Below are 24374 nucleotides of genomic sequence, written 5' to 3' on the forward strand. Positions count from 1 at the left end.
AAAACGTACCGACCCATTTGAACGGTCATCTGTAGACAGTGGCATACTCAGGTGATGTGTGTCTCCTTCACTGTTAGTGTCTGCATTTTCCAGATTTTCTACCAGGACTGGTCACATCAGAAGGGTCTCTCTTCCCAAGGAAGAGGCCAGCAGCCACGGATCGGATCTGGGGCCTCTAAGCGAGGGGAGTGTGGGCATGGAGGTGCCGGCCCCTCATCCCAAGCTTCACAGAGGTCTCTCTCTCTCTCTCTCCCCCCGACTTCCCAGGACATCATCGAGGGGGGCAGCCTGCGCATCCCACTCCAGGAGCTGCACCAGATGATCCTGACCCCCATCAAGGCTTACAGTTCCCCAAGCACAACCCCCGAGGCTCGCCGCCGGGAGCCCCCACTGATGGTCCCGGAGAGCCAGAGCCCTGACTGCAAAGAGAGTGCTGCGGCCTCTGGCACCACAGCTGCCTCCTCGGCCGGGGCCAGCGGCGGGCTGCAGCCACACCAGCTGAGCAGCTGTGATGGGGAGCTGGCCATTGCCCCCCTGCCAGAGGGGGACCTACCTGGGCAGTTCACACGCGTCATGGGGAAAGGTAGGGCTCGATTCTCCTGCTTTCCCCCTTTTCTTCTCTGGGATGCCAGTAGCCAGAGCTACAGGTTTTGGCGGGGGGGGGTGTCCCTGGAATGCTGGGTGAACAGCCCATCCAAGGAGACATTATTAACTCCGTTCTACAAATCCAGAAAGCACAGTGCAGTGCTTTCAAGGCTGCATACAGTGGTTCACGCCTGTAATCCCAGCACTTTGGGAGGTCAAGGTGGGAGGACTGCTTGAACCTGGGAGTTCCAGACCAGCCTGACAATATAGCAAGACCTTGTCTCTACAGAAACTAAAGCAATTAGACAGGCATGGTGGTGCAGCCTGTAGTCCCAGTTACTCAGGAAGCTGAGATGGGGGAATCACCCAGGATGTCAAGTCTGCAGTAAGCCGCATCCCTGACTCAAAAAAATAAAAATAAAAAACACAACTCAGAGAGGTTAATCCATTTGGACTTGAACTCTAATCGTTGTGACCCCTAAAGTCCTAGATCAGGAGGTGTAGGGCCCTCCTTGTAACAATGCTGATTGGGTCATGGGGCCCTAGGGAAGAAGGCAGGGTGGACTCTGAATGATTTCAGGATGGAGCCACCCATTCAGGGGCGGATCCTCTCCCCAAAGCAAAAGTGGCAGAAAACAGGTGACAAGCGGAACAGCACAGACGCCGAGCCCACAGATCTCCCTGTGTGGAAAAAGGTCAGGCCTTCACAGTGGCCTCTCCTCACCACTGACATTAATCTCAGATGTGGCAGGGATCTGGAAAACTCTCAGCAAGGAATCGCTTGGCTCACATTGTCCAGTGTCTGCGTTTGCACTCTCTCTTCAGGGTTGGTCCTCCGTACGAAATGCTCTAACACCGCCAAGCCCCCATGGCTACATGGTACACACCTCCTTCCCAAGGGACCCACATTGCCCTGGCGCCGTTCTCAATATTTTCACTACTTTAAAAGAAATTATAAACCAAGTCATGCTTACCGCCACAATCCAAATTAAACAAAATAGTGGAAAGTAAAACACTGCCCTCCCCCATGCTGTCCCAACAAGTCCTGCCATCTTCCTCCACAGGGATGGTCACTGTGGTTTGGGACACCCTTTCAGAAATTTTACCGCCCACTACCAGCACCTGAAGAGTCACTGTCACAAACACACAGACCTCATTGGCATTCTCTTCTGCAACTTGGTGGGGGTTTTAATATTATATCCTTCCACCATTTCTATCAATACAAATAGAACCTTCTCATTGTGTTCTAAAGATTGCATATTGTCCCACTATGGGCATAGACCATCATTTTTGAACAGGGTCCCAATGAACGGACACGGAGGAGATTTCCAAGTTTTGGTTGTCACACACGATGCCACACTGAAAATCTTTGTGTGAAGACAAGAAATGAGTGGGATTCTGTGACAGATCCATGCAGGGTCTGGGGGGTGGAGAATCAGATGTGATTCCCTGTCTTCAAGTTGGTCTACTTGACTGTCAGAATCTTCACTCTCGGGCTGACTCCTTTTGTCTGCCCGTTTCTACCATGGCTTGTATGTATGCATGTATGTATGTTGGGGTCTCACTCTGTTGCCCAGGCTAGAGTAGTGGTATGATCATGGCTCACGGCAACCTTGGCCTCCTGGGCTCAGACGATCCTTCCACCTCATCCTCCCAAATAGCTGGGGTTACAGGCATACACCACCATGTCTGGCTAATTTTTTATCTTTTTGCAGAAATGAGGTCTTGCTATGTTGCCCAGACTGATCTCAAACTCCTGGGCTCAAGCAATCTTCCCACCTTGGCCTCCCAAAGTTCTGGGTTACAGGCGTGAGCCACCACCTGGCCACTATAACCATTTTTTTTTTTGAGTTGGCGTCTCACTCTGTCGCCCAGACTGGAGTGCAGTGGCACGCTCCCGACCACCGCAGCCTCGACCTGCTGGGCTCCTGCAATCCTTCCGCCTCAGTCTTCCAAGTAGCTGAAACTACAGGTGCGCACTACCATGCCTGGCTAATTTGTGATTTATCGTACAGACGAGGTCTCGCCAAGTTGCCCGGGTGGGTCTCGAACCCACAGGCTCAGGCAATCCACTTGCCTCAGCCTCCCAAAGTGCTGGGATGACAGGCTGAGCCACAAAGCTTGGCCTCATTATAACCTTTAAGCACCACCAACAAAGTCACATCATGGCCTCCATGATGACAGCAGAACGGGCCACACGGACACGACCCTGAGAAAGCCCATGTGTGTGCCCACTGCCCACAGACCGACTCTGCACCTTCCTCATGAGCGCCGACTCACGTGTGTAGGTGGGCCTGAGTGTGCAGAAATGTGTGCCTCCTTGGAGGAAGTCATCCTACAAGGACTGAGCAGCAGGCTTCCTGCACATGTCACACCCACACACCACCCAGGCTAGAGAGGTGCCAGCTGGTTCCTCCAGACACAGTCACCACAGCCCGCCTCCCCACCTGCAAGAGTGCACGGTTCATTCATAAAATCACAGAGACTGCTGTCTGATAGCGTGGGTGGCCTTGGTGCTTTTGAAGCCCCTCACGCGCGGCCACTTTCCAAGACAGGGCTCGGGCCACTGCTGTTGGCCGCTGTGCCTCTTCTCGCCAAGTATCTTGTTGCAGAGACTTAATATAGAATGGTATGACTGGAATTAACCCAGGGGCTGGTGAGGTGAGGGCTCCCGTGGTGACCAGGCCTTTGACCTCAGTGGAATGAGGCTCCTCGTGGCCTTTTGTGTGAACCTTATGTCAAGCCACAGACATACTTCTCCAGAGGTTGGTCCTGAAGGGAAATCGGAGGCAGATCTCAGAGGTGGGCTTAGGGCGCATTTTTCTAACCCATCATCTTTTTTTTTTTTTTAATTCACAGTGTGCACACAGCTCTTGGTCTCCAGACCTGATGAGGAGAATATAAGTTCCTATTTGCAGCTCATAGACAAGTGTCTCATTCACGAGGTGAGTAGTGGCAGGTTTTATGAGACTGTTTTTCTCATTGCTTAGAGGGGTTTTCAGAGTTTCCAGGCTGTGGTCGTCTTGGTGTCTACCACCTTGCTTTTGAGGGGTGGACAGTCATTCCTAATAGCTCAGGCAGAAAAGAGACTATGACAACCTCAAACCTGAATGCAGCTCACAGGTGACTTTGGAGTACAAAGATTCGCCCAGATGGAGAACTCTCATGTGACAGCAAACACCTGGGAGAGCCTGACTCCAGAAGAACCCCTGAGTGACCCAGCCTGGGGACGTTAACTTTAATTTTTTTTTTTTTTTAATTTTGCATTGAACTCTTTTGCCTTTTAGCTCAGGGATACTGGAGGGAGAGTGGGGAGAAGAGAGAAGAAATGGTGAACGTGCATCTGTGTGTGGACCAACGACTGTTCTGCTGTGTTTGCTTTGATCAGTGATTTTGAGAGGAATTGTATTTGCCATACATCCTTTTAGAAGGCCCAAGGCAAGCTTGGAGGTACCTAGCACCTTCTCAAGCACAGTCTTCATGTACAGAGTGAGGAAGATTCCTGGGCACAGCTGTGGGACATGGAGGGAGGGGGTTACATCTCAGAGACAGGATTCCTGTGGCTTCTTGGATACGTGCTCCCCAAAGAGTTACAGAGACAAGATCTGGGCTAGTGAAAATTTGGACCAGATAGGCCTAAGGTGGTGAGGTTTTTCTATAGGTCTTTTTTTTTTTTTTTTTTTTTTTTTTTGAGTTAGGGTCTCACTCTGTAACCCAGGCTAGAGTGCAGTGGCACACTCATGGTTCACCACAGCCTCAATCTGCTGGGCTCAGGTGGTCCTTCCCCCTCAGCCTCCCAAGTAACTGGGACAACAGACATGTATGCCACCATACTCAGCTAAATTTTTGTAGAGACTAGATCTTGCTATGTTGCCTGGGCTGGTCTTGAACTCCTGGGCTCCAGCAGTCCCCCTGCCTTGGCCTCCCAAAGAACTGGGATTACAGGTATGAACCACTCTGCCCAGTCTAATCTGTAGGATTTTTATGTGAAAGGCAGGCAGTAGAAGCCCCAAGCTTCCTCCCCTCTGCTGTGTTGACAGCTGGACCGCAGGGTCCAGTGGGCACCATTGAAGGGAGACTTTGAGCACAATGACCTGGCCTCTTCCCTCTTACATGGTCCCACTGGCCGCCACTGCTCAGTGGCCCCATGGACACCAGGTTACGGAAAGTCTTACCCAGTTAGGGCCTCTGGCGTTTCCAGGTCTGATGCCCCCATCCCTCACATATGAGGGCATGGTCCCACTCTGGGATTTCATCCCGGCCCCTCCTTTCTCCAAACCCTCATTTTTTGTGGTTTCTCCTCTCAACGGTGTGAATTCTCATATGCCCCAGCTGTTCCAGCCAAAGCTGCTGTCACAGCAACCAGCTGCCTAGATTGGGAACTCAGACATGCCATTCTCTGAAATGTCCAACTGTTCCAGAACACTGGATCTTCCAACTGTTATATTTTCTCTCTTTAATGGTTTCCCCAGAGGAACCGTGCACTGTCTAAAGCCTGTATGGAAGGACTTATCTGTGTATTTGCTTCAGAAAGGGACAAGGCCTTCTCCCCACAAGCCCTGACCAGCCCTTTTCTATTTTCGGTCCTGCCACTGCACTTGTTCTGGCCAGTTAAACATGACAAAAAGAAGAGAAGGCAACTGGCCGGGCATGGGGGCTCACACCTGTAATCCCAATACTTTGGGAGGCTGAGACAGGAGGATCACTTGAGCCTGGGAGTTCAAGACCAGCCTGGGCAGCATAGCAAGACCTCATCTCTACAAAAAAATAAAAAAAATAAAAAAAAAATTAGCCAGGCCTGGTGGCACACACCTGTAGTCCCAGCTACTCGAGAGGCAGGGCAGAAGGATCACCAGAACCCAAGCTGGGGAGGCTGCAGTGAGCCATGATGGTGCCACTGAGCTCCATCATGAGCAAGAGAGTGAGATTCTGGCTCAAAAAAGAAGAAGAAGAAGAGAAAGAGAAGGCAAGACCATGTGAAAGAATGTTACCACTCCTTAGTTCCGTAGACATTTCTTGAACGCTAGGACCTATCCCTAATTAGGTAGCGTATGATGTGAGAGTTAGTGGGTAAGACAAAAAGAAAACAGCTCACCCCGTCCAGGATGATAAACCCTCTGATGAGGTCATTCTCATGAGCCAGAGCCCAAAGTGGGGTAGTGGACCCCCAGCCTGGAGCCAGAGCAGGGCGTTTGTGCGAGCTGAGACCTGGAAGACCAGCGAGAGCCTCCAGGGTCCAGACTCGCTTCATAAGGAGGCAGCAAAGGCTTGGGTCACAACACTGGCGTCTGTGGGACCCTGCTGGAGAGAAGGATGTTGGTAGGTGGGTTGGGGCCGATCGATGGGGAGGACTTCGGCTTCTAAAGAAGTAAACCACAACCAGCTTCCTCTCCCACACTCCTCCTCAGCATCAAGGCTTCGAAGCACTGAAGGACGAGGTGCCTCCTACCTCATGCCACATCAGCTAGAGCCCATGAGACAGAAGTAGCGCGTCCTTGAGCCGGACATGTGGCTCACGCCTGTAATCCTAGCACTTTGTGAGGCTGAGGCAGGAAGACTGCTTGAAGCCAGGACTTCGAGGCCAGCTTGGACGACATAGTGAGACCTTGTCTCTACAAATAAAAAAACTAGCCAGGCATGGTGGCATGCGCCTGTAGACCCAGGAAGACTGAGGCTATGGTGAGCCATGAGCGTGCCACTGCCTGGGTGGCAGAGTGAGACTCCAACTCAAAAAAAAGTTAGAAATAATAACTTCTCCAGCCGCCTCTGCTGCAAGGCGTACAGGCATCCTAATTGGCCCATGCCAGCCCCGGAGCTCAGGCCTGACATGTCTCACTGCCTCGCCATTCCACCTGGCCCTCCCTGGACACCCCAGCTCTGGGGTTTTTTCTTTCCCTTTGATCTCTGCGGCAGCCCCAAGTGGTTCAGTGTAGAATTGGCATGAAGTGGTCTCATCTCCTGCTGGTGGCTCATGGACAGGGTCCTGGGCTGGAAGGAGCTTCCAATGCTCTGCTTGCCCAAGTTCGTGTCAGGCTGGAGGGGCCTGCGTGCTGCTTGGGAAGAGAAAATGTTGTTTGAGGCTTTTGTGACTATTTTAGCTTGAGAAAGAGGAAAAGTGTCTGAACCACTTTCCACAGCCTCGGGCTATTCTATGTGGACAGAACACATCCTGCCTGTGAGGCCCTGTGGAGGCTCACAGCCTCCATCCTGGATGAAGAGTAGCCGGGCTCAGGGAACAGGACTCCCTTTCACAACCCGAACATGCCGTTCTCCGGTGGCTGGACACGGGAAGGTGTAGGCAAGCCAAGACACCTCCCTTCCTCCCCAGGATGAAGCGACCGGCTCCCCAGGGTAGCCCAAAGAAGGACAGAAAGTTCTGAATGTTGCTTCTGAGACCCATCACTTGGATTCCCGGATTAGAATCCCTGGCCCCTGGCCACTTGATGGTATCTTATGATGGGAGAAGGGGCTCTTGTCACTTGTAATTCAGCCACATACATACCACATCCACCTTCCTCCAGACAGACTTGCTTGTTTAGGCCTGTCAGAGACCGGACTTCGGAGTGGTGACGGGGGGTGTCTGGTAGTCTCTAGACACAGCCTCCCCTTCCCATCCAGGACCCCAAAGACGCTGCTCCCTGGCCCAACCGGGGGCTTCCCAGGCATCAAGCCAATAGTGGATCCCCCAGAACAAGGCGCTCCCTTTCGGGTCCAGGAGCTGGTAGGTTCCGAAATCCCTGGGGCCTCTGTGGCCGAGCCCCCACCCACTCGCCCCACGCCTTCTGCGGGCCACTCAGCACTGCGGGGGGCTGCTCCCATCTGGAGCCCTGGGAAGAAGTGAGCTGCTGCCCGGGAATTGAGTGACTGCTCTGACTCTCTGTGGGGGCGTAAACAGGCCCATCTCCTCAGAGGCTCTTTGCCACCACGGGAGATGTCATGCCTGTAGTGACATCCTTGGAAACACATCTGTAAAGAGAACCACCTACTGCTTTGTCCCTTGGAAACTCAGGCCAGTTGTCCTTCAGACCAGCTCAGTAGTGTAGCTTTTTTGAGACCCTGAAGTCATTTAATCGGTGCCATCGCTGGAGCTTAAGGTCGTGGTTGAAGGCCAGATATGATGAACAGTCATAGACTACCGCCAGTCGGCTGGTCTGTCGACCAAGAAAACCTGATTAGAGCATCTATGAGAGTCACATGTTGAACCATTTCTAAGAGCTGGCACATTCTAGGCATTCTAAGTGCTTTTCATGTGTCATTTTATTCTCACCACATCCCTCTGATTATTATCTTATTATCCTCAGCTTCTAGAAGGACCCGAGTCTTGGATAAAGAACTTGCATAAGGGCGTGAGGGCTCAAGCTCTGCCCCTATGCATCCAGAACCCTCCTCCGGCCCACTGGGCTGGACTGTCCTTCCCAAGTCATCTTGACCAGCCTGTCCACATCTTGTGTCCTCACTCAGCACAAGTGAATAAGCCACCCAAAAGCAGAGTCCATCCCCTCTCCTTATGAGTCCAGCAGAAAGGCTTGCCTTTTGCCTCATTTTCAGAGGTATGTGTGTGTGTTGTTGGACACTCAGCAGCAATGAGAGTGGAGTCGTGGGGGAGAGTCACATCCTCACCCTCCAGCCACGAGACCACCCACCGCACACCAGCCAGGGGCACAGAGCCCTTTTCTTGAAGAATACTTTCATGGTGTCTGACTAAGGCCGCCCAGGAGCAAGATGTTTGCAAGTCATCCATAGCACTTCCTCTACAGGATGCATGTCCTTTTGCTTTTGTCCACAGAGTTCTCCTGGTTTTAGATCATTAAAGGTGAAGTATCATTGGGAGAAAAGCTGCCTTTTTTTTCTGTTTCAGAAATCTGTTCCCTTTATGGGAACTAGTCATTGAGTTCATTACTCTAAGTGATATTTTATTACTACTTAAAGGATGTCACGCCTTATTGACAAAACTACTTGGGAAGCTTACCTTACCTGCATTGTTGCTACTGCAGAATCGACCCAGTTCAACGCATCTGCCTCTGCCCAGGGTCTTGGCTGCAGTTCCAGGCACTTACCAGGGGATCCGTGTGTCATGGGGTCCTCACTGTCTACACCGCATGTCCACACCCTACCTGCAGCAGTCACCAAGGCACTTGCCACAAACACAGACTCTCTGGACACCCTTCCGAACTGTCAAATCAGGCCCTGGGTGTATGGGAGGAGGCCCCAGAATCTGCATAAGCTGTCTCCTTGAGGGACTCCAATATATCGTGACACAGACATCCTGAGCTGTCAAATCAGGCCCTGGACATGTGGGAAGGGAGACCTGGAATCTGCATAAGCTATCTCCTTGAGGGCCTCTAATATACCTTGAGTTTGAGAATGCCTGCCCTGGGGACTCCTAACCCATGTTGCGTCCTTCCCCAGGCTGTGATGAGGTCAAAGGCTGGATGTGAAAGGGCACACAGTTGAGTCTGTGACAGGGCAGCAGACAAAACACACATGCCACATTTACTAGGAAAGACTTGAGAAGGCATCAGATCTACCCATTTTCCTCAACTTTTGACAGACAGGGCTAGTGTACTGGGGTCTTTGTAGGACACAGGACCCCTTCACTGGAGATTTCTCAACAAAGCCCTGAAACAGAGAACGCCTGCATTCTGTGGCACCCTACAGACCACTCTGGGGTGACCACACACCATCAAGCAGATTGATTTGTGGAGTGGTTTAGAATTTCCATTGATTATCTCAATGCAAAAGCCAGTATATTCCACAATCAATCTAGCAATTCATTCTTGGTTACTAAAAGTCCCGATTGGAGTCGGGAAGAGGGGGACAGTGGGCACGGATCTGCCAGAAACGTGGCTCATCAGAAGGTTAATGCACGTACCTCACCGAGCACCTCCAATGTCAGATAACTGGAATTTTCAGCGCAGGCAGCTCCCAAATTAAACTAGCTGCTGTTGGGACCAGGTTGGAAACAGGCAAAGAAAAGGCCACTGCAGAGGCTGCGATGTTTTTCCCTATTAACTGCATGTTCCTCCCCGTCATGCCAGGCCACGTCACCCATTTAAGAGTCCTGTTTGTTTTTGCAGGCATTTACAGAGACGCAGAAAAAAAGATTGTTGTCATGGAAACAGCAGGTGCAGAAGCTCTTTCGGTCTTTCCCTCGGAAAACCCTCCTAGACATACCAGGATATCGACAGCAAAGAAAGTACGTCGGACTTTCATTCCTTGTAATACACGGGGGGTTCCCCTGACACCCAACTGCCTGCCTTGGTTCCTGGGGCGGGAATTGGACAGGGCATCCTTCCTGGTTCCCAGAGATGCCCTGTGGCGAGTTCCAGGTCACATCCCTTAAACAAGTGGGGCTGAGAAAAGGCAGGGGTGGGGGGGTGGGGGAGCGCCAGCTCATCCCCAGAGAAAAGGCTGAAAAGCTTTGGTCACTCGGTTTGCATCGTCAGGATGATGGTATGAATCTGGGAGGACATCACAGGGAAGAAGAGGGGTATAATTTCATAACTGCCAGCAAAACACTTGGTGGCTTACCCGCAAAAAAGGGGATCTCAGAGGATAAAAATGGGTGGTTCTATCAGCACCTGAAGTGGTGGTGTCATTTTTTTCCTCCGGTCTAGCTGCAGACAAGCTAATTATAGTTGGTGGCAGGGTGAGGAGCCCCATGCTAGTCTATTTTGGTCTGAGCTGCAGTCTCTTCGTGGAGCAGTACCATTCTTGATTTTTCATAGTACTTCAGCATCTTGGTCATGGTTACAAATAAGCCTGGTTGTACTTTAGAGAACCCATTACCTTAATATGGCTTTAAATTGAAGAATCCAATTGCATATGAAAGGTGAACAGCAGTGAAAATTTGCAAGAGAAATTAAGGTGGGGAGGGTTGGTGAGGCCTTGAATTGTTGGGAAGTGGGGGTGATAATGTAAACATCCTAAAAAATCAGCATTCTGCCTATATTTTAAAACATAAGCTGATAAATAACATCTTCACTTGCACCTAAAAGGTTCTGAATTTGTTTCTTTTCTCAGTGCCTAGCTAGAAGCTCTCTGCCAGTGTTATTAAAATGCTTGGCATTGATTTGCATAAGCGTGCTTTAAATCATCACTGCTTTGTATTAAGGATGATAAGACCACTTGGAGTTTGAGGAACATCTTCATGAAAGATGAATTTTTAAATTGAAGTGTGATCGCTTCCAGCATATGAAACAGTTGTTTGTTAAACATTTATTTAGCACTTACAGTGTGCCAAGTGGGAATCCAAGCACCTCAAGCTTATCAACACATTGAATCCTTGCAACAATCCTGTGAGGTAGGGCTGCTGCTATCAACCCAATTTACAGATAAGTCGGTAGGTAGTGGCATCTGGATTTGAACCAGCAGATTGACACCAGCTCTGGCTCTGTGGAAGCCGGTTGACTTGGATGGTCTCAGGCCAATGGCAGGAAAGATGGCCCAGGCACAGCAACACTCTTCCTTGCCAGTTAGTTCCCTGGCCCCAAACCCTCTGGGGTTGCTGACCCTGGAGGGTGGTGCTAGAGTGCCTCTGCGCCCTGAGGACTCCCCGGTGGCCCAGATGAAAGGCAGGGCCTGCTCCTCCCCCAACGGAGAAAAAAGAGAAGGCACCAGGCTTCTCTGGTAACATCAGGCCTTCAGGAGACATGCACCAAGAGGAAGAAGGTATTCCGAGGCTGAAGATGAAGACAGTCCCACCCCAGTTGTCTCTGGTCCACATCCGAGAGCTCTGCTCAGGCCTCAGCCTCTCTAGGGTATTAACAGCCACTTGGGTGGGGCTAACCCAAAGTTTACCAGGTTGGATGGAGTCTTGATGGATGTCTTTTTGTTGATCCAACAAGAATGAGTTCAGTCATCGATTGTGGATATTTAACTGGATGTTGCTAAACGCTCGAAAATATCTTGTCCTCATAGCTCTTTCCTCTGGGACCTTTTTAATGCTGTTAATTGGCTTTGAAGACCTGTTTCTCCAATAATACCAAAGGTAACTGCAGCCCAGCCCTGCCTGAATTACCAGAAATCCCCAATTAATTGGTTCTTATTAACATTATTTCATCAAAGACTTTCCATGCATTTCAGTGTAATGAAATCAGCCAGCTTTAGAAAGGCCAAGTGAGGGGATGAGGAGGGAAGACTTACTTTTGTCCTTTTGTTCTCTCCCCGGAAAGCATGATTTCATTAAGCCTAACCATCTTAAGTAACCCGGGCATTCTGTACAGTGCCAGCAGTGGCAGCCCTCAGCAAAGCTGGCTTTGGAGTGACCAGCAGAGGAAACCGCAGCAGGGTCCCACCATCAGGGGAAAGATGGCTGCACCCCGCCCCATCACCTCCCACCCCCAAAATGTTCCGGGCTCCACCCCCATCCCCTGTACTCCCAGAGTCCTGAACCCTGGAGTCTCTGGCCCCCTCTCTTCTCCAGTGATTAAACGTCCCATCACAGGCCCCTCTGCCCACATTATATTGCTTAAGAACACAGTCTTGCCTTCCTGGAAGCACACATCACTTGAGCATCGCTCACGGGCTCCATATTCTGCATATGAAATAACTTTCTAAAAATCCAACCAAAAAGGAAAGGGAGAAAGTGCTGTCTACTCTAAATAAGGAGGAATCATAGCAGAATCCTGAATCATCTACCAGGTGGCCAACATTTCGACTTCAAAAGCCACAGGACTCATTCTCATAGTTAAAAAGCAAACAAAATGTGCTCGGTCCCTGTCTTCACCTGCCCCGCATCTCAGACTGTCCTTCCTCCAACAGAGTTCTTTCTGATCATGTAAAATTCTCTCTACCCCTCCCAGCTTTTGTTTCTTCTTTCACACCAAAAATCTTAGATCTTAGCGAAAAAGAAGGAAGGAAGGACGAGATAAGCAAAGAGGCCAAGACCCTGTGCGTGCTCTCCTCCTGGCCACGTTTGGATGAGCTTCTGACCAGAATCTAGAACTCTCCCTGGCCACAAAGGCACGAGCCCAGAATTCTCTTTCCTGCCTTCTCTTTCCCTGAAGAAATTTGGGAACTCCAGGGAGATGAGACGCATTTTCTAAGGCTTTTGCACTGCCAGCTCCAAGGCCCCTCCCCCTGCACACACACACAGCTCTCTTTTTCTCAGGAAATGACTGTTTTTGCAGGCCCCCTATCATCCTCCACTGGTTAAACTACGTCAGCCCTGCTTCCCGGAGACTCCTCACAGGCTTGGTCCAAACCTCCCCGCATGGCAGAAAAAGCAAGTCTCTTCCATCTTGTGGCCACTGAAGGTAAAACATTCAGCTTCCACATCCATGAATGACTGAAGCTGACGCTTCTTGGAAAGAATGTGCTGGTTCCTGAAACCCTGCTGGCTGCTGCGTGACCTCCCAGACCTGAGGCACACTGGACAAAATGAGCTCTTCAAAGTTGAGGTCACCCGGCCTGGCAGGAGCGTAATGGCCTCCCTGCATGGACCCAGGAGAAGCACGGCCCCCCTCCTGCCTTTGTGAGGCCCATGCCTCAGGGCAGACTTGTGGAGTAGGGGCAGGCATGTCCTAGGTCCCCGGTGCTTGGCGGGTGCTGTCATCCCCATCCTCACAACCCTGCTTTCAACCCAGGAGTCAGAGCCCCACAGATGAGGTCGGGCTCGCATTTGGGGATACATTGTGATGGCAGAGACCCATTCATTCATTCTCTCTGCATTCACTGTGCCGAGGGTGATTCAGACTTGGGACACGCAGGATTGATGAGAACACATGCAGCTCACGTCCCCATGCGGCCCACAGGCCCCTCTCTCCAAGTCAGCCACACAGAGGGACTGGTCAGAAACTCTGGAAGGATGGAAGGAGCATGGGGACAGGAGTCAAGATCCACGGTTCTGATTTGGCCAGGCCACTTTCCTGCTGTGTGGCCTCTCGAAAGACGCACGGGAACTCGGGGCCCCTGTCCTCCTCTGCACGCCATGGGCTGGACAGGATGATAAAGGCGGCCGAGGAGCAGCAGGTCCACCGCTGGGGAGCGTGCTGCAGCACTGCCTCCTGCTGGCCACGCCCCCTGATCAGGATCCAGAAGGGCTGTCTGACTTCTCCTCCTGTGAGGGGCGGAGCACCCACCTCCTAAGGCTATGGAGATGACAGAAGAATAATTTAAAAGCCCTGGAACGCCGCGTGTGACACACACACTCAGATGTTTTAACCATAGCCCTTTGGCCCAGCACGGTGGCTCACGCCTGTGATCTCAACACTTTGGGAGGCCAAGGCAGGAGGATTCCTTGAGCTCAGGGGTTCAAGACCAGCCTGGGCAACATAGCAAGACCTCATCTCTACAAAAATCAACAAGTTAGCTGGGCCTGGTGATGCACACCTGTGGTTCCATCTACTCGGAAGGCTGAGGCGGAAGGATCTCCTGAGCCCAGCAGGCCGAGGCTGCGGTGGCCGTGAGCATGCCCCTGCACTCCAGCCAGGGTGACAGAGGGAGACCTTGACCCAAAACAAAAAGCAAAAACACATAGCCTTTTGCTGGTGCAGAGCTCCCCACAGGCCTCACGGCTGTCCAAGACCCCAGGGAGGCCTCCCGGTGGCCCCTGGAGTTTGGGGAGGGCTGAGTAGGGACTGATGGCCTCTTGCTTCTTCTCCTCTGCTCTCACAGTCGTGGCTTTGGGCAGTCCAACTCCCTCCCGACGGCTGGCTCTGTGGGTGGCGGCATGGGCAGACGGAACCCGCGCCAATACCAGGTCCCCTCGCGGAACATCCCTTCTGCCCGCCTCAGCCTCTTGGGCACCAGCGGGTTCGTCACCGCCAACCAGCGCAGCACCGCAGCCAACCCCACCATCATGAAGCAAGGGAGACAGGTGGGTTCTGCCCCCGGGACGGGAGGCATGCTCAAGGTCTGACCTTCACATGTCCCTTCTGGGTGACCCCAAGGTGGGGGGAGAGGCCAGCGCCACCATCATGAAGCGAGGGAGGCGGGTGGGTTCCGCCCTGGGGAGGAGAGGAGGGCCACACTCAAGGTGACCCCAAGGGGGAAGGAGAGGCTGGGAGGAGCTAGCTGGGCCCGTGGTCCCTGTGCCCCAGTGCTGTCTGCTCCCAGGGGAAGATCTCACTCTGTTGCCCAGGCTGGAGTGCAGTAGCATGATCACGGCTCACCATAGCCATGACTCTCTGGCCTCAGGCAATCCTTCTGTCCTAGCCTGTGGAGTACCTGGAACTACAGACATGCCCACTTCCGGGTTTGTGTGTATGTGTGTGTGTAGAGTCAAGGTCTCACGATGTTGCCCAGGTTGGTCTCCAACCCCAGGGCTCCGGTGACCTCAGCCCCCCAAAGTGCTGGTGTTACAAGTGTGAGCCACTGCGCCAGGCCAGAAAGGCACATTTCCCGACCAGTGTCCCCAGCCCCCAGATCAGTCCATGAGGACATACAAGCTGAGTTGTGTCAGCCCGTTGCCAGCTGAGAGAGGTTCTTTTCTCTCCCCCTCACTCTTGAGTACATTGTAAGAATCGCCAAAAGAAAATCAAATGAGGGCCCTGAAGTAGGGAGTGCTCCTTGCCACACACATTTATAGAACTCCCCCACTTCCTAGAGAAGTGACGGGAAACAGCAAGAGCAGCAGATGGGCTAACAAAAGAGGACTGGAGGCAGTGGGGGAGAGAGGTGTCCACATAAAGTGAGGCTGACTGAGAGGCAGGGCTGAGGAGGCAGGGAAAAACAGAAGGTGTGGACCTAAACGTTCTCCTTACAAATACACAGCTGGGGCAGCTGGGTGAGGCGTGGTTCAGGTCCATCATCCCAGCACTTAGGGAGGCCGAGGCACAAGGATTGCTTGAGCCCAGGAGTTTGCGACCAACCTGGGCAACATAGCGAGACCTTGTCTCTACCAAAAAAATTTTTTTTTAAGTAGCCTGGTGTGGTGGTACGGGCCTATAGTGCCATCTGCCCGGGAGGCTGAGGCGGGAGGATCGCTGGAGCCCAGGAGTTCAAGACTATGCTGAGTCAGGATTGTGCCCTCCAGCCTGGGCAACAGAACGAGACCCTGAGTTTGAAATAAATAAATAAATAAATGAATAGATGATAAATAAGAGAAGAATGAACATGCAGATGGGAGCACTAGCCTTCAGGAATCCCTCTTCTAGAGGTTGGCAGAGAGTTGCCTGGGATATCTGCCTCCAAGTCCTGGCTGGGGCACCGCTCTCAGCCCCGGGGCTTGGACCCAGGCCACTGAACTCATGAGTTGCCCCTTTGCTTTCTTTGCTAGAACCTGTGGTTTGCCAACCCTGGGGGCAGCAACAGCATGCCGAGCCGCACCCACAGCTCCGTCCAGAGGACCCGCTCGCTGCCCGTGCACACGTCCCCACAGAGCGTGCTGATGTTCCAGCAGCCAGGTGGGTCATGTCCCCCTCTCACTGCCGCTCCCCCAACCCGGAGGGCAGGCCAGGAAGCCAGAACAGAGGCCCCGGTAGACCCAGCCAGAAAGCACTTCTCCTTGACCGTGGCCACACATTCTTTGGAGCTCACAGAAGCTTTCCTTTTTTAAACCGTGCCTTGCCAGCAGGAATCGCAGCAGCCTGGCCGGGAGCCAGTGCGCGGAGCCCCACAGTCGGTTGCAATCTGATGGGGATATTTTTGATACTGTCACATTTCCAGGTTGATTAAGCCAGAGATATCACCAGAGGGCTTTGGAGGGTGGTAGACGGCGGGGCGGGGGTGGGGGGTTGTCCATGGATAGTGTGTGTGTGTAGAGAAAGAGTGAGACCAAGAAAGAGAAAACACGACGACTGTGTGGACGCTGAGACCTACCCCAGCTTTGGGCCAGCCTTGCCAAGTGCTGACTGCTGCAGCCGCCATTTTTCCTTGACTTGCTTAAAGAGCAGTTCAGCACACTTCACATCCGTTTCAGCATCACCCTGCCTCCTAAAACAGAGCTCTTTGGCTTCTGTACCACTAACAATTACTTGAACCCTTTCTCTGGGCGGGCAGTGACCCCTTAGACTCTGAGAGTTATAAAGCCACATGGGTATGACTACTCCTGTCTGGATGACACAACCCCAACCCAAGACAAACAAGCCAAAGACAGGTTTCACCTGTAAGAAAATACCATCCCTAGATGGTAGAAATGCTCTGTACAGTAAGTTCCACCGAAATTCAAGGAGGGGCCAGGTGTGATAGCTCATGCCTGTAATCTCAATGCTTTGGGAGGCCAAGGCAGGAGGATTGCTTGAGCCCAGGAGTTTGAGACCAGCCTGGGCAACATAGCAAGACCTTGTCTCTCCAAAAAAAAATTGGCCAGAGGTGGTGGCGCATGCCTGTTGTCCCTGCTACTCAGGAAACTGAGGCAGAAGGATCGCCTGAGCCCAGGAGATTTAGGTTGCCATGAGCCGTGATCGTGCCCAGCCTGCATGACACAAGTGAGACCGCAACTGAAAGGAAGGAGGGAGGGAGGAAGGATATTCAGGGAAGGGAAACGGTCCCTGTGGCCTGGGGTGGGCAAGGAAACTTCTTGGAATTGAAGCTCAGCTTCAGGTCGCAGAGGGTGAGGAGAGCGTGAAGGGGAGGATGGAGTTGTAGGCAGCAGCCTTGGGAGCAAGACGGCAAGGGTCAGGGGTGCTGCCACGCGGCCTGGAAGCCGTGGCTGGGCGGACGAGTCCACTGCGACAGCAGAGGGTGGACCCAGAGCTGTGAAGGCCGCAGCTGGTGGCGGGACTTGGAATCCAAGGTCAAGAACCTGGGGCCGGGGCTGTGCTCCACAGGGTGATTTTGAGCCGGATCCGGGCAAGAGTGTGCATGGAGGGTGAAGGGGAGGCAGGCTGGAGGCAGGGAGGCTGGGGAGGAAGACGGGGCTGAAGAGGAGGACCCGCCCCAGGGAGAGGCATGTCAGGCAAGGAGGCGACAGCCACTGGGTCCGGCGCCCATTCCAGTTGCTTCTTGACGCTGCAGGCCTTCTTTGCTCTTATGTGCTGAAGCTCCTTTTCTCTGTTTCTCTGCTTGCAGCTATTTTTCTTCCTGGGAAGAAATGCTGTAAGACATGGGGGTTGTGAAGTCCTTCTCCTGGGTCATTTCATCTCATCCTCTGTTTTCTTTTTCTTTTTTTTTCTTCTTCTCTGTATGTCTGGAAGGTACAAGTAGGTTTTGGTTCCATGGTTGCATTGTCTCATGGCGGAGAAGTCTGGGCTTTTTAAGTGCAGCACCACCCCACCTGTGCACACGTCCCCGACGGGTGATTTTTATCCCTTCCCCCTTCTGAATCTCCAGTGTCCATGGTACCATTCTCTGTGCCTTTGCAGATCCTCAGTTTAGCTCCCGTGTATCTGTGAGCTCATGCGTGTTGGGTTTTCTGTTCCTGCGTTAGTTCACTTCGGAAGATGCTCTCCAATTCCATCCAAGTTGCTGCAGAAGACATGATTTCACTCCCTCTGATGGCTCTGTAGTATTCCATGGGACAGACAACACATTTTCTTAGTCCTCCAGTCGGCTGACGGGCATTCGAGTTGGTTCCACATCGTCCTGTGTTCGTGCAGGATGAGGTGCAACCCATTCCCAGTCAAGGAGAAGGGGGCACATTTGGGCATGAGGACACCCTTCACCCGACCTCAGTCCCAGTCCCACCACCTCACAGGAGCCCAGGCAGAGACCCCTCTCCTTCGATCCTTAAGGCGCTTGGGGCCACCTGGACTTCTTCGACCCTTTTTTTCTGTCCCGCGGCTTTTTCCCACGTTGCAGTCCCATCTGTGCTCTTGCTGTACCTTCCCTGAGTTTCCCCATTTTAGTCGGGGAGACCAAGCCCAGACAGTCCACTTTCCAAAAACCAGACCATCCCTGAGCACTGTGGGTCAGTTGATAGGCTCCTCGACCAACACCTGTGTTTCACCCCTGCCTCTGTTGCAGCAAGTGACTGGCTCGTGCTCGGGGCCACTATGAACCTAAGATCATTTTCACTCCCTTCCTATGAAGTCTCTCATTCTGAGGCTAAGGAATCAAATAATACAGAAGGAAAGGTAACTGTCCCTCTCCCTGGCCACAGTCCCCCACTCCAGAGGCAGCCACTCATGACAGAGTTCTGTTTTCCTACGAAGTGGTCACCTATAAGTCTCTAACACGCTTTGCACTCCAGACTTAGAACAATGGAGCCCTTGGGGTTTGTTTGGTTGGTTTAATTTCTCTCTTTCCCAAGCATTACAAACCTACCTCCAGCAGGGCCTTAGTGGGCCACAGCATCTCTGGTAGCAGCCAGAGCATGGCCAAAGGCCACTCCAGAGCTCCTGACTCTGAATAAGCGGGCGAGTACTTGAGATCCGGTCCAGCCTTCTCAGCACCGTGCAGAAGGGCTCTTCCCATACGTGGTCACAAAGGGCGAGGCAGGGCCAGCCAGGCTCCAGACCCCCTGGCTGAAGGGAGAGGGGCCTACAGCACGTCCCTGCTGAGGCCACAGGGTCACTGCCCCCAGCCTTTGCCCAGAGCACCAAGTGAGTCTCCTGCCCTTACCAATCAAACACAGGCTGTCGAGACCACAAGCCACTGTAAGGACTTCTTCTCCTTCCCGGGGGGCAGCCTCCTTCACGGAGACAGCATCACTCACCTTCAAGCCCGGTCCAGACGAGGCTCACCCGAGAGGGCTGCGGCCTTCGCACAGATGGGTCTTTCCTTACTGAGCAGTGTGGCACGGTCAGCCACGGAGAGTTCTAGGGGCCTGTGGCCACGCATTGGGGCTAGACTAGAAATATATCAGAACGGTGGGAATCAGGATGGCAGAAAGCGGCTCTCCTCCTTACACAAGCAGGAGTAAGAGCGAATACATGATGAAACAGAGAGGTGTGACCAACCAAAGAGTAAAGACAGAAAACTCACAGGTCAGGCACAGTAGCATACGCCTGTCATCCCGGCACTTCGGGAGGCCAAGGTGGGAGGATCGCTTGAGCCTAGGAGTTCAAGACCAGCATGGGCAACATAAAGAGACCTTATCTAGATAGATAGATAGATAGATAGATAGATAGATAGATAGATAGATAGATAGATAGATAGATATAGACAGACAGACGGAAAGAAAAGTATGTTACAATACACTGTAGTATTTTTCTCTTGTCTTCAAAGAATCTATTTTAACTGTACAGGCAGCTCTTGAAGACTACAATGCATTCTAAGGTGATGAAAGACTTTTTTTTTTTTGAGTCCAGGTCACACTCTGTTGCCCAGGCTGGAGTACAGTGGCACAGTGACAGCTCACTACAGCCTCGACCTTCTGGGCTCAGGCAATCTTTCCGCCTCAGTTTCCCCAAGTAGCTGAGACTACAGGCACGCACCACCACACCTGGCTAATTTTTTTGATTTTTTTTGTAGAACCGAGATATGGCTATGTTATCCTGGCGGGACTCCAACTCCTGGGCTCAAGCAATCCTCCCGCTTCAGCCTCCCAAAGTGCTGGCATTACAGGTGTGAGCCACAGTTCCTGGCTGAAGATGATGGAGATTTTTTTTTTTTTTTTTGAGTTGTAGTCTCCCTCAGTCGCCCAGACTGGAGTGCAGTGGCCGCTCCCCGCCACCGCAACCTCAACCTGCTGGGCTCTGGCGATCCATCTGCCTCAGCCTCCCGAGCAGCCAGAATTACAGGCATGCGCTGCCACGCCCGGCTGATTTTTTTATTTATTGTAGAGATGAGGTCTCGCTGCCCAGGCGGGTCTTGAACCCGCAGGCTCAGACAGTCGACTCACCTCAGCCTCCCAAAGGCGCGGGATTACAGGCTGAGCCACCGAGACCAGCCAGCAGTTTCTTAAAAAGTCAAACAACGTTATGATCCAACCATGCCACCTGTAAATAACTTTCCAAAGGATACAGATAAGACTGGGGACCAGAAGTAGCCTCCAAGTTGCTCTCAATCACTCAGGTTTACAAGACTCTTCCCTCTCTCCTGGGTCTCCATAATCCACAGGCCCCTTAGAGGTCCTCTCTGGGTAAGGTTTCTCTCTTCATTCCCACATGGACAAATGTTAGATGTTTCCTAGAACCAGCCAGAAGAGCCATTAGGTGATTATTGCCTCTTCCTGACCTCTGGGATGAGTCAGAAACACTAAACAGGTCCCCTCAGTATACAGGAAACAAGGTGAGATACGCTCACCAGGAAGGTGACTTGAGCTCAAGACAGGGGTGGTACCTGGTGAGAATGGCCATGGTCCTCACAGGGGCACATTTTGCCAACTAGCAAGTTCCTTTGGAAATTGCTTGGAGAGTAAGCCCTGATCCTGGAAACAGCTCTGCGCCTGCGGCCCTGGGGTCCAGTCAGAAAGGATCTTAGAGTGACCCTGGCACAACACAGGGAGATTGTGGAGGTTCTCACCCTCCAGAGGGCCCAACAGGAAGGAACAGAGAACCCCGTACTAGGCTCCCAAGGGCAGCCTTCTGGGAGTCTCACCCTGCCTTGCACAAAACCACAAGCACATGACCCTTGGTGCTGGATCGCCTGAATGTGAGGTGGATTCGGTGTCCCCCTGCGTGGCAGCACATATCTGTTCACTGCAGCACACCTCCCTGGGCATCAGCTCACGGTGGGGTCAGGATCCCTCCACCCTTAGGGAGGTACACCCCTGGGACAACAGAGCTCTAGGCTGTTATCATTCATTTCCTCCTTCCAGGGAACTGCCTAGGAAGAATGGGGAGAGGGAGTATCATCAGTGCCTGGGGCCCCTTAGGGGAGTGGGAGGGACAGCCAGGCAGAGGCAGAAACCAGAACAGGGTCCTATTTCAAGGACCAGGTAAATATTTCCTCCTCGTCTTCTCATAAGCCAGGGCAAAGAGCCCTTCACAGGACTGGTGGGCAGTGGGCAGGGAGGCTAGTCGATGAATTCTGTCACAGCCAGGAACCCAGCATGGCCCAGGCAGCCCTACCTCTGAGTGCCAACTCAGGGCGAGACAGGACGATGTCATACCATATGCTGCCCAGCTCTTTTCGTGAAAATGTGGGTCCCCAAGGACTCCACGGCACTGACTTCCTTCAGGTTCAGGAGTGTGTCTAAGAGGCCCCCAGAGGAAAGCCATGTTCCCATGGCAGAGTCAGGAGTGCCATCCCGACACTCTTCTGCCACCTGCCACGGCCTTCCCTGCCGTCATCTGCATGCTTGTCGTGCTGGCTCTGTTCCCCGGCCCCTTCCTCCTCGGTTCCCACCTTTCTTTGTTTCCTTTCCTTCCTCACCTGTCTCATCTCAGCAGTCAGGTCCCACCTCTCTGCCCTCTTTCTCCTTCCTAGGCATCTTGTCTGCCTGCCTTCTCTCCTTCTAGCGACCCTGCTTCCCACCCAGCCAGACTCCAAGCATCTCCAGTTATTCCACAGAGTAGCCCAGGCTGTCCTTGGCACAGTGGGCTTTTCTAGAAGTGTTTTCTAGAATGCCCATCTGGCTCTACAGCCTCAGTGCCCTGTAGACAGAGCCACAAATGGTCCTGAGATGTGAGATTCAGGAGGGATGGCCAGTTACTGCCAAGGACAAGCCATGTGGGCTCCTCAGGGGGATCCTGCAGCAGCCTCTCAGTAGGGGTGGGTAACTGCTCCCTTCCGGAATCTTCCTGACCCTGGGCCTGAGCTGTAGACTATTCTGTACCTGTGGGACTTCTGAAAAGACACAATTAAAAAGTCCCAAATCAGCCTAGACCCTGGGGATCCCAGAACTGGGGAGCCTCACTAAATACTGGAATGATGTAATGGTGAGAAAAAGAATTCCTAGTACTCAGAGATGTCATCTGAGCTGAAGAAATAGGCCAGGTATGGTGGCTCATGCCTGTAAACCCAGCACTTTGGAAGGATGAGATGGAAGGATTGCTTAAGCCCAGGAGTTCGAGACCAACCTGGGCAATGTAATGAGGCCCCATCTCTACAAAAAAGTTTTACTGATTAGCCAGGCATGGTAGTGCACACCTACAGTTCTAGCTACTCGGGAGGCTGAGGCAGGAGAATCGCTTGAGCCCAGGAGTTCAAGGCTGCAGTAAGCTGTGATCATGCCACTGCATTCTATCCTGGGTGACAGAGTGAGACCTCATCTCTTAAAAATAGAGTTAAATAGTTAAATACACACACACATAGGCCTGCTTTGGGCTACAGCTGAGAAGGTTCAGAGAGGGATCTTTCCCATTGGACTTAGTGAGGGGTCGCCTGCCTGGCCTGTGACAGCGGGAGGCCCAGAATATATGAGCCCCCAGGGCTTGCAGGAGTTGGGCTGGTGATGTGTGTGGATCTGCGGGACAGGAACTGCCCAAAGGCCCCCTGGAGCTTTGGAGAGAGCCCTGCCCGCCCAGCCTGGCACAGCTGAGGTTTCCAGCCCAAGACGAGAGCTGTTTCCTGCCCAGCCGGCCTCCCTCTGTCTTCTGTGTGCGGCGAGATGCCATGGATCTGTTTTTATCAAATACACAATTAAAAAGTCACACTATTAGGAAACTCTGCAGTGTGAACATATGGGCTTCTCCCAAGACTTTGAATTTTTCAGCACCACTCAGCGTGGTGGAGGTCACGCTCCCCGAGAGCATCACAGCGGAGGGCTGGGGAGAAGGCGGCAGCACCCCCGCTCCCCCCAAAAAGAGCAGCCACGAAGGTCTGGGGATTCTGGAGCCTGCATTTCTCAGCCCCCTTTTTGGAACACGCAATCCCAGGCTTGGAAAATGGCATTTTGCTGCGTGTTGGCAAGAAATCCTGCAGCTGAAACACTTCTCTCCAAATGTCGAGCATCTTTATTTATCCAAATCTCTCCACAGTGTTTGTTTAAAGGGGAGCACTGGAGAGTAAACTAAATCTTACAATGAGCATATGGATGGCTATAATTGCTGAGGTTTGTTTTTTTTCATATTTGCTAACTTGCTATATATAAAATTGTGTTTCTATTTTATGGATTTCACACCCTGAAGACTGCTAATTTTTGCATGCATATGATTTTCACATGAATGGATGAAAATACTAAACTCTCTTCCCTCTGGGATTGCCTAATTGCCCGACCCTAATTGCCCGATTGCCCGACCCTACTCAAAGAGCCACCGGTGGGTGGGGGCGGTGGGACTCCTGCCATCTCGCGGGGCTCCTGCGTCCCTGGAGCTCGATGGGGCTCCGTCTGCCAGTGGCTGGGCACGGTTGTCTCCCAGACCGGACGGTGCTGGAACCTGGGTCAGAAAGAACACCACCTCCTGCCCAGTCCAGTGCCTTCCACATGGACCTATTTGTCAACCTTCTCTTTGAGATTTTTAAATAACAGAAGCAGCATCTGCCTCTGAATTGGCTGGTAATGGGAAATTTGCAGGCAACTTGCAGAGACGATCTTGCTGTGTGGCCAGTCAAGGAAAACAAGCACTTAAGTTTAGGTTTAAGTTTAGGTTTAGGAGGATTTTAACTTCCCCTCCCACCAACCCCTTTGTCCTGTCTTTTCTCTCCCCCCCCCCCGCCCCACCCCGCCACGTCCTCCCTCCCTCCCGGGCGCCCCCTGGCGGAGACGTGACGGACCAGGGCCGTGGCCCACAGCCTGAGCCCCGGGCTGCTTTCCCCACGTGGCAGGGAGCAGAGCTTAAGGCCCCCAGAAGGGACCTCTTCCAGGGTCGCCTAGGAAGGCAGTAGCAGTATGGAGACCTTCGACTCGCCAGGAGCATGCCCCTCGGCCAGTACCCCTCCGGGACTCTTCTCCCATGGGATCTGTTTCCTTCTATCTCTTCCGCCATCGTCCCTTCACTGGGTAGACAGGTGTGAGGTGTGCACAAGGCAGGGCTGGGTGCCAGGGGAGACCCAGACCAGGAAGAGTGGTTGCAAGGGCATTCCAGGGTGCCTCAGACGAGGGAAGAGGAGGTGCTGGCAGTAAGGCCTCCAGCAGGAGG

The 24374-nt window shown here is 52.6% G+C and overlaps 1 protein-coding gene across 1 annotated transcript in view; it reads left to right on the top strand.

Annotated features, from left to right (window-relative positions):
• SAMD4A (sterile alpha motif domain containing 4A) overlaps positions 1–24374 on the top strand; it is a 106728-nt gene that overhangs the window by 73719 nt on the left and 8635 nt on the right. Inside the window, exons 6-10 of the mRNA XM_008049401.2 lie at positions 268–583; positions 3445–3530; positions 9663–9781; positions 14203–14404; positions 15806–15932. Coding sequence (XP_008047592.2) covers positions 268–583; positions 3445–3530; positions 9663–9781; positions 14203–14404; positions 15806–15932 — 850 coding nt within the window. The remainder of the gene's footprint in view (positions 1–267; positions 584–3444; positions 3531–9662; positions 9782–14202; positions 14405–15805; positions 15933–24374) is intronic.

The sequence above is a fragment of the Carlito syrichta genome, unplaced genomic scaffold (genome assembly GCF_000164805.1).
Source record: "Carlito syrichta isolate Samal-C Ts95f unplaced genomic scaffold, Tarsius_syrichta-2.0.1 Scaffold135578, whole genome shotgun sequence".
In the NCBI taxonomy this organism is placed as follows: domain Eukaryota; kingdom Metazoa; phylum Chordata; class Mammalia; order Primates; family Tarsiidae; genus Carlito; species Carlito syrichta.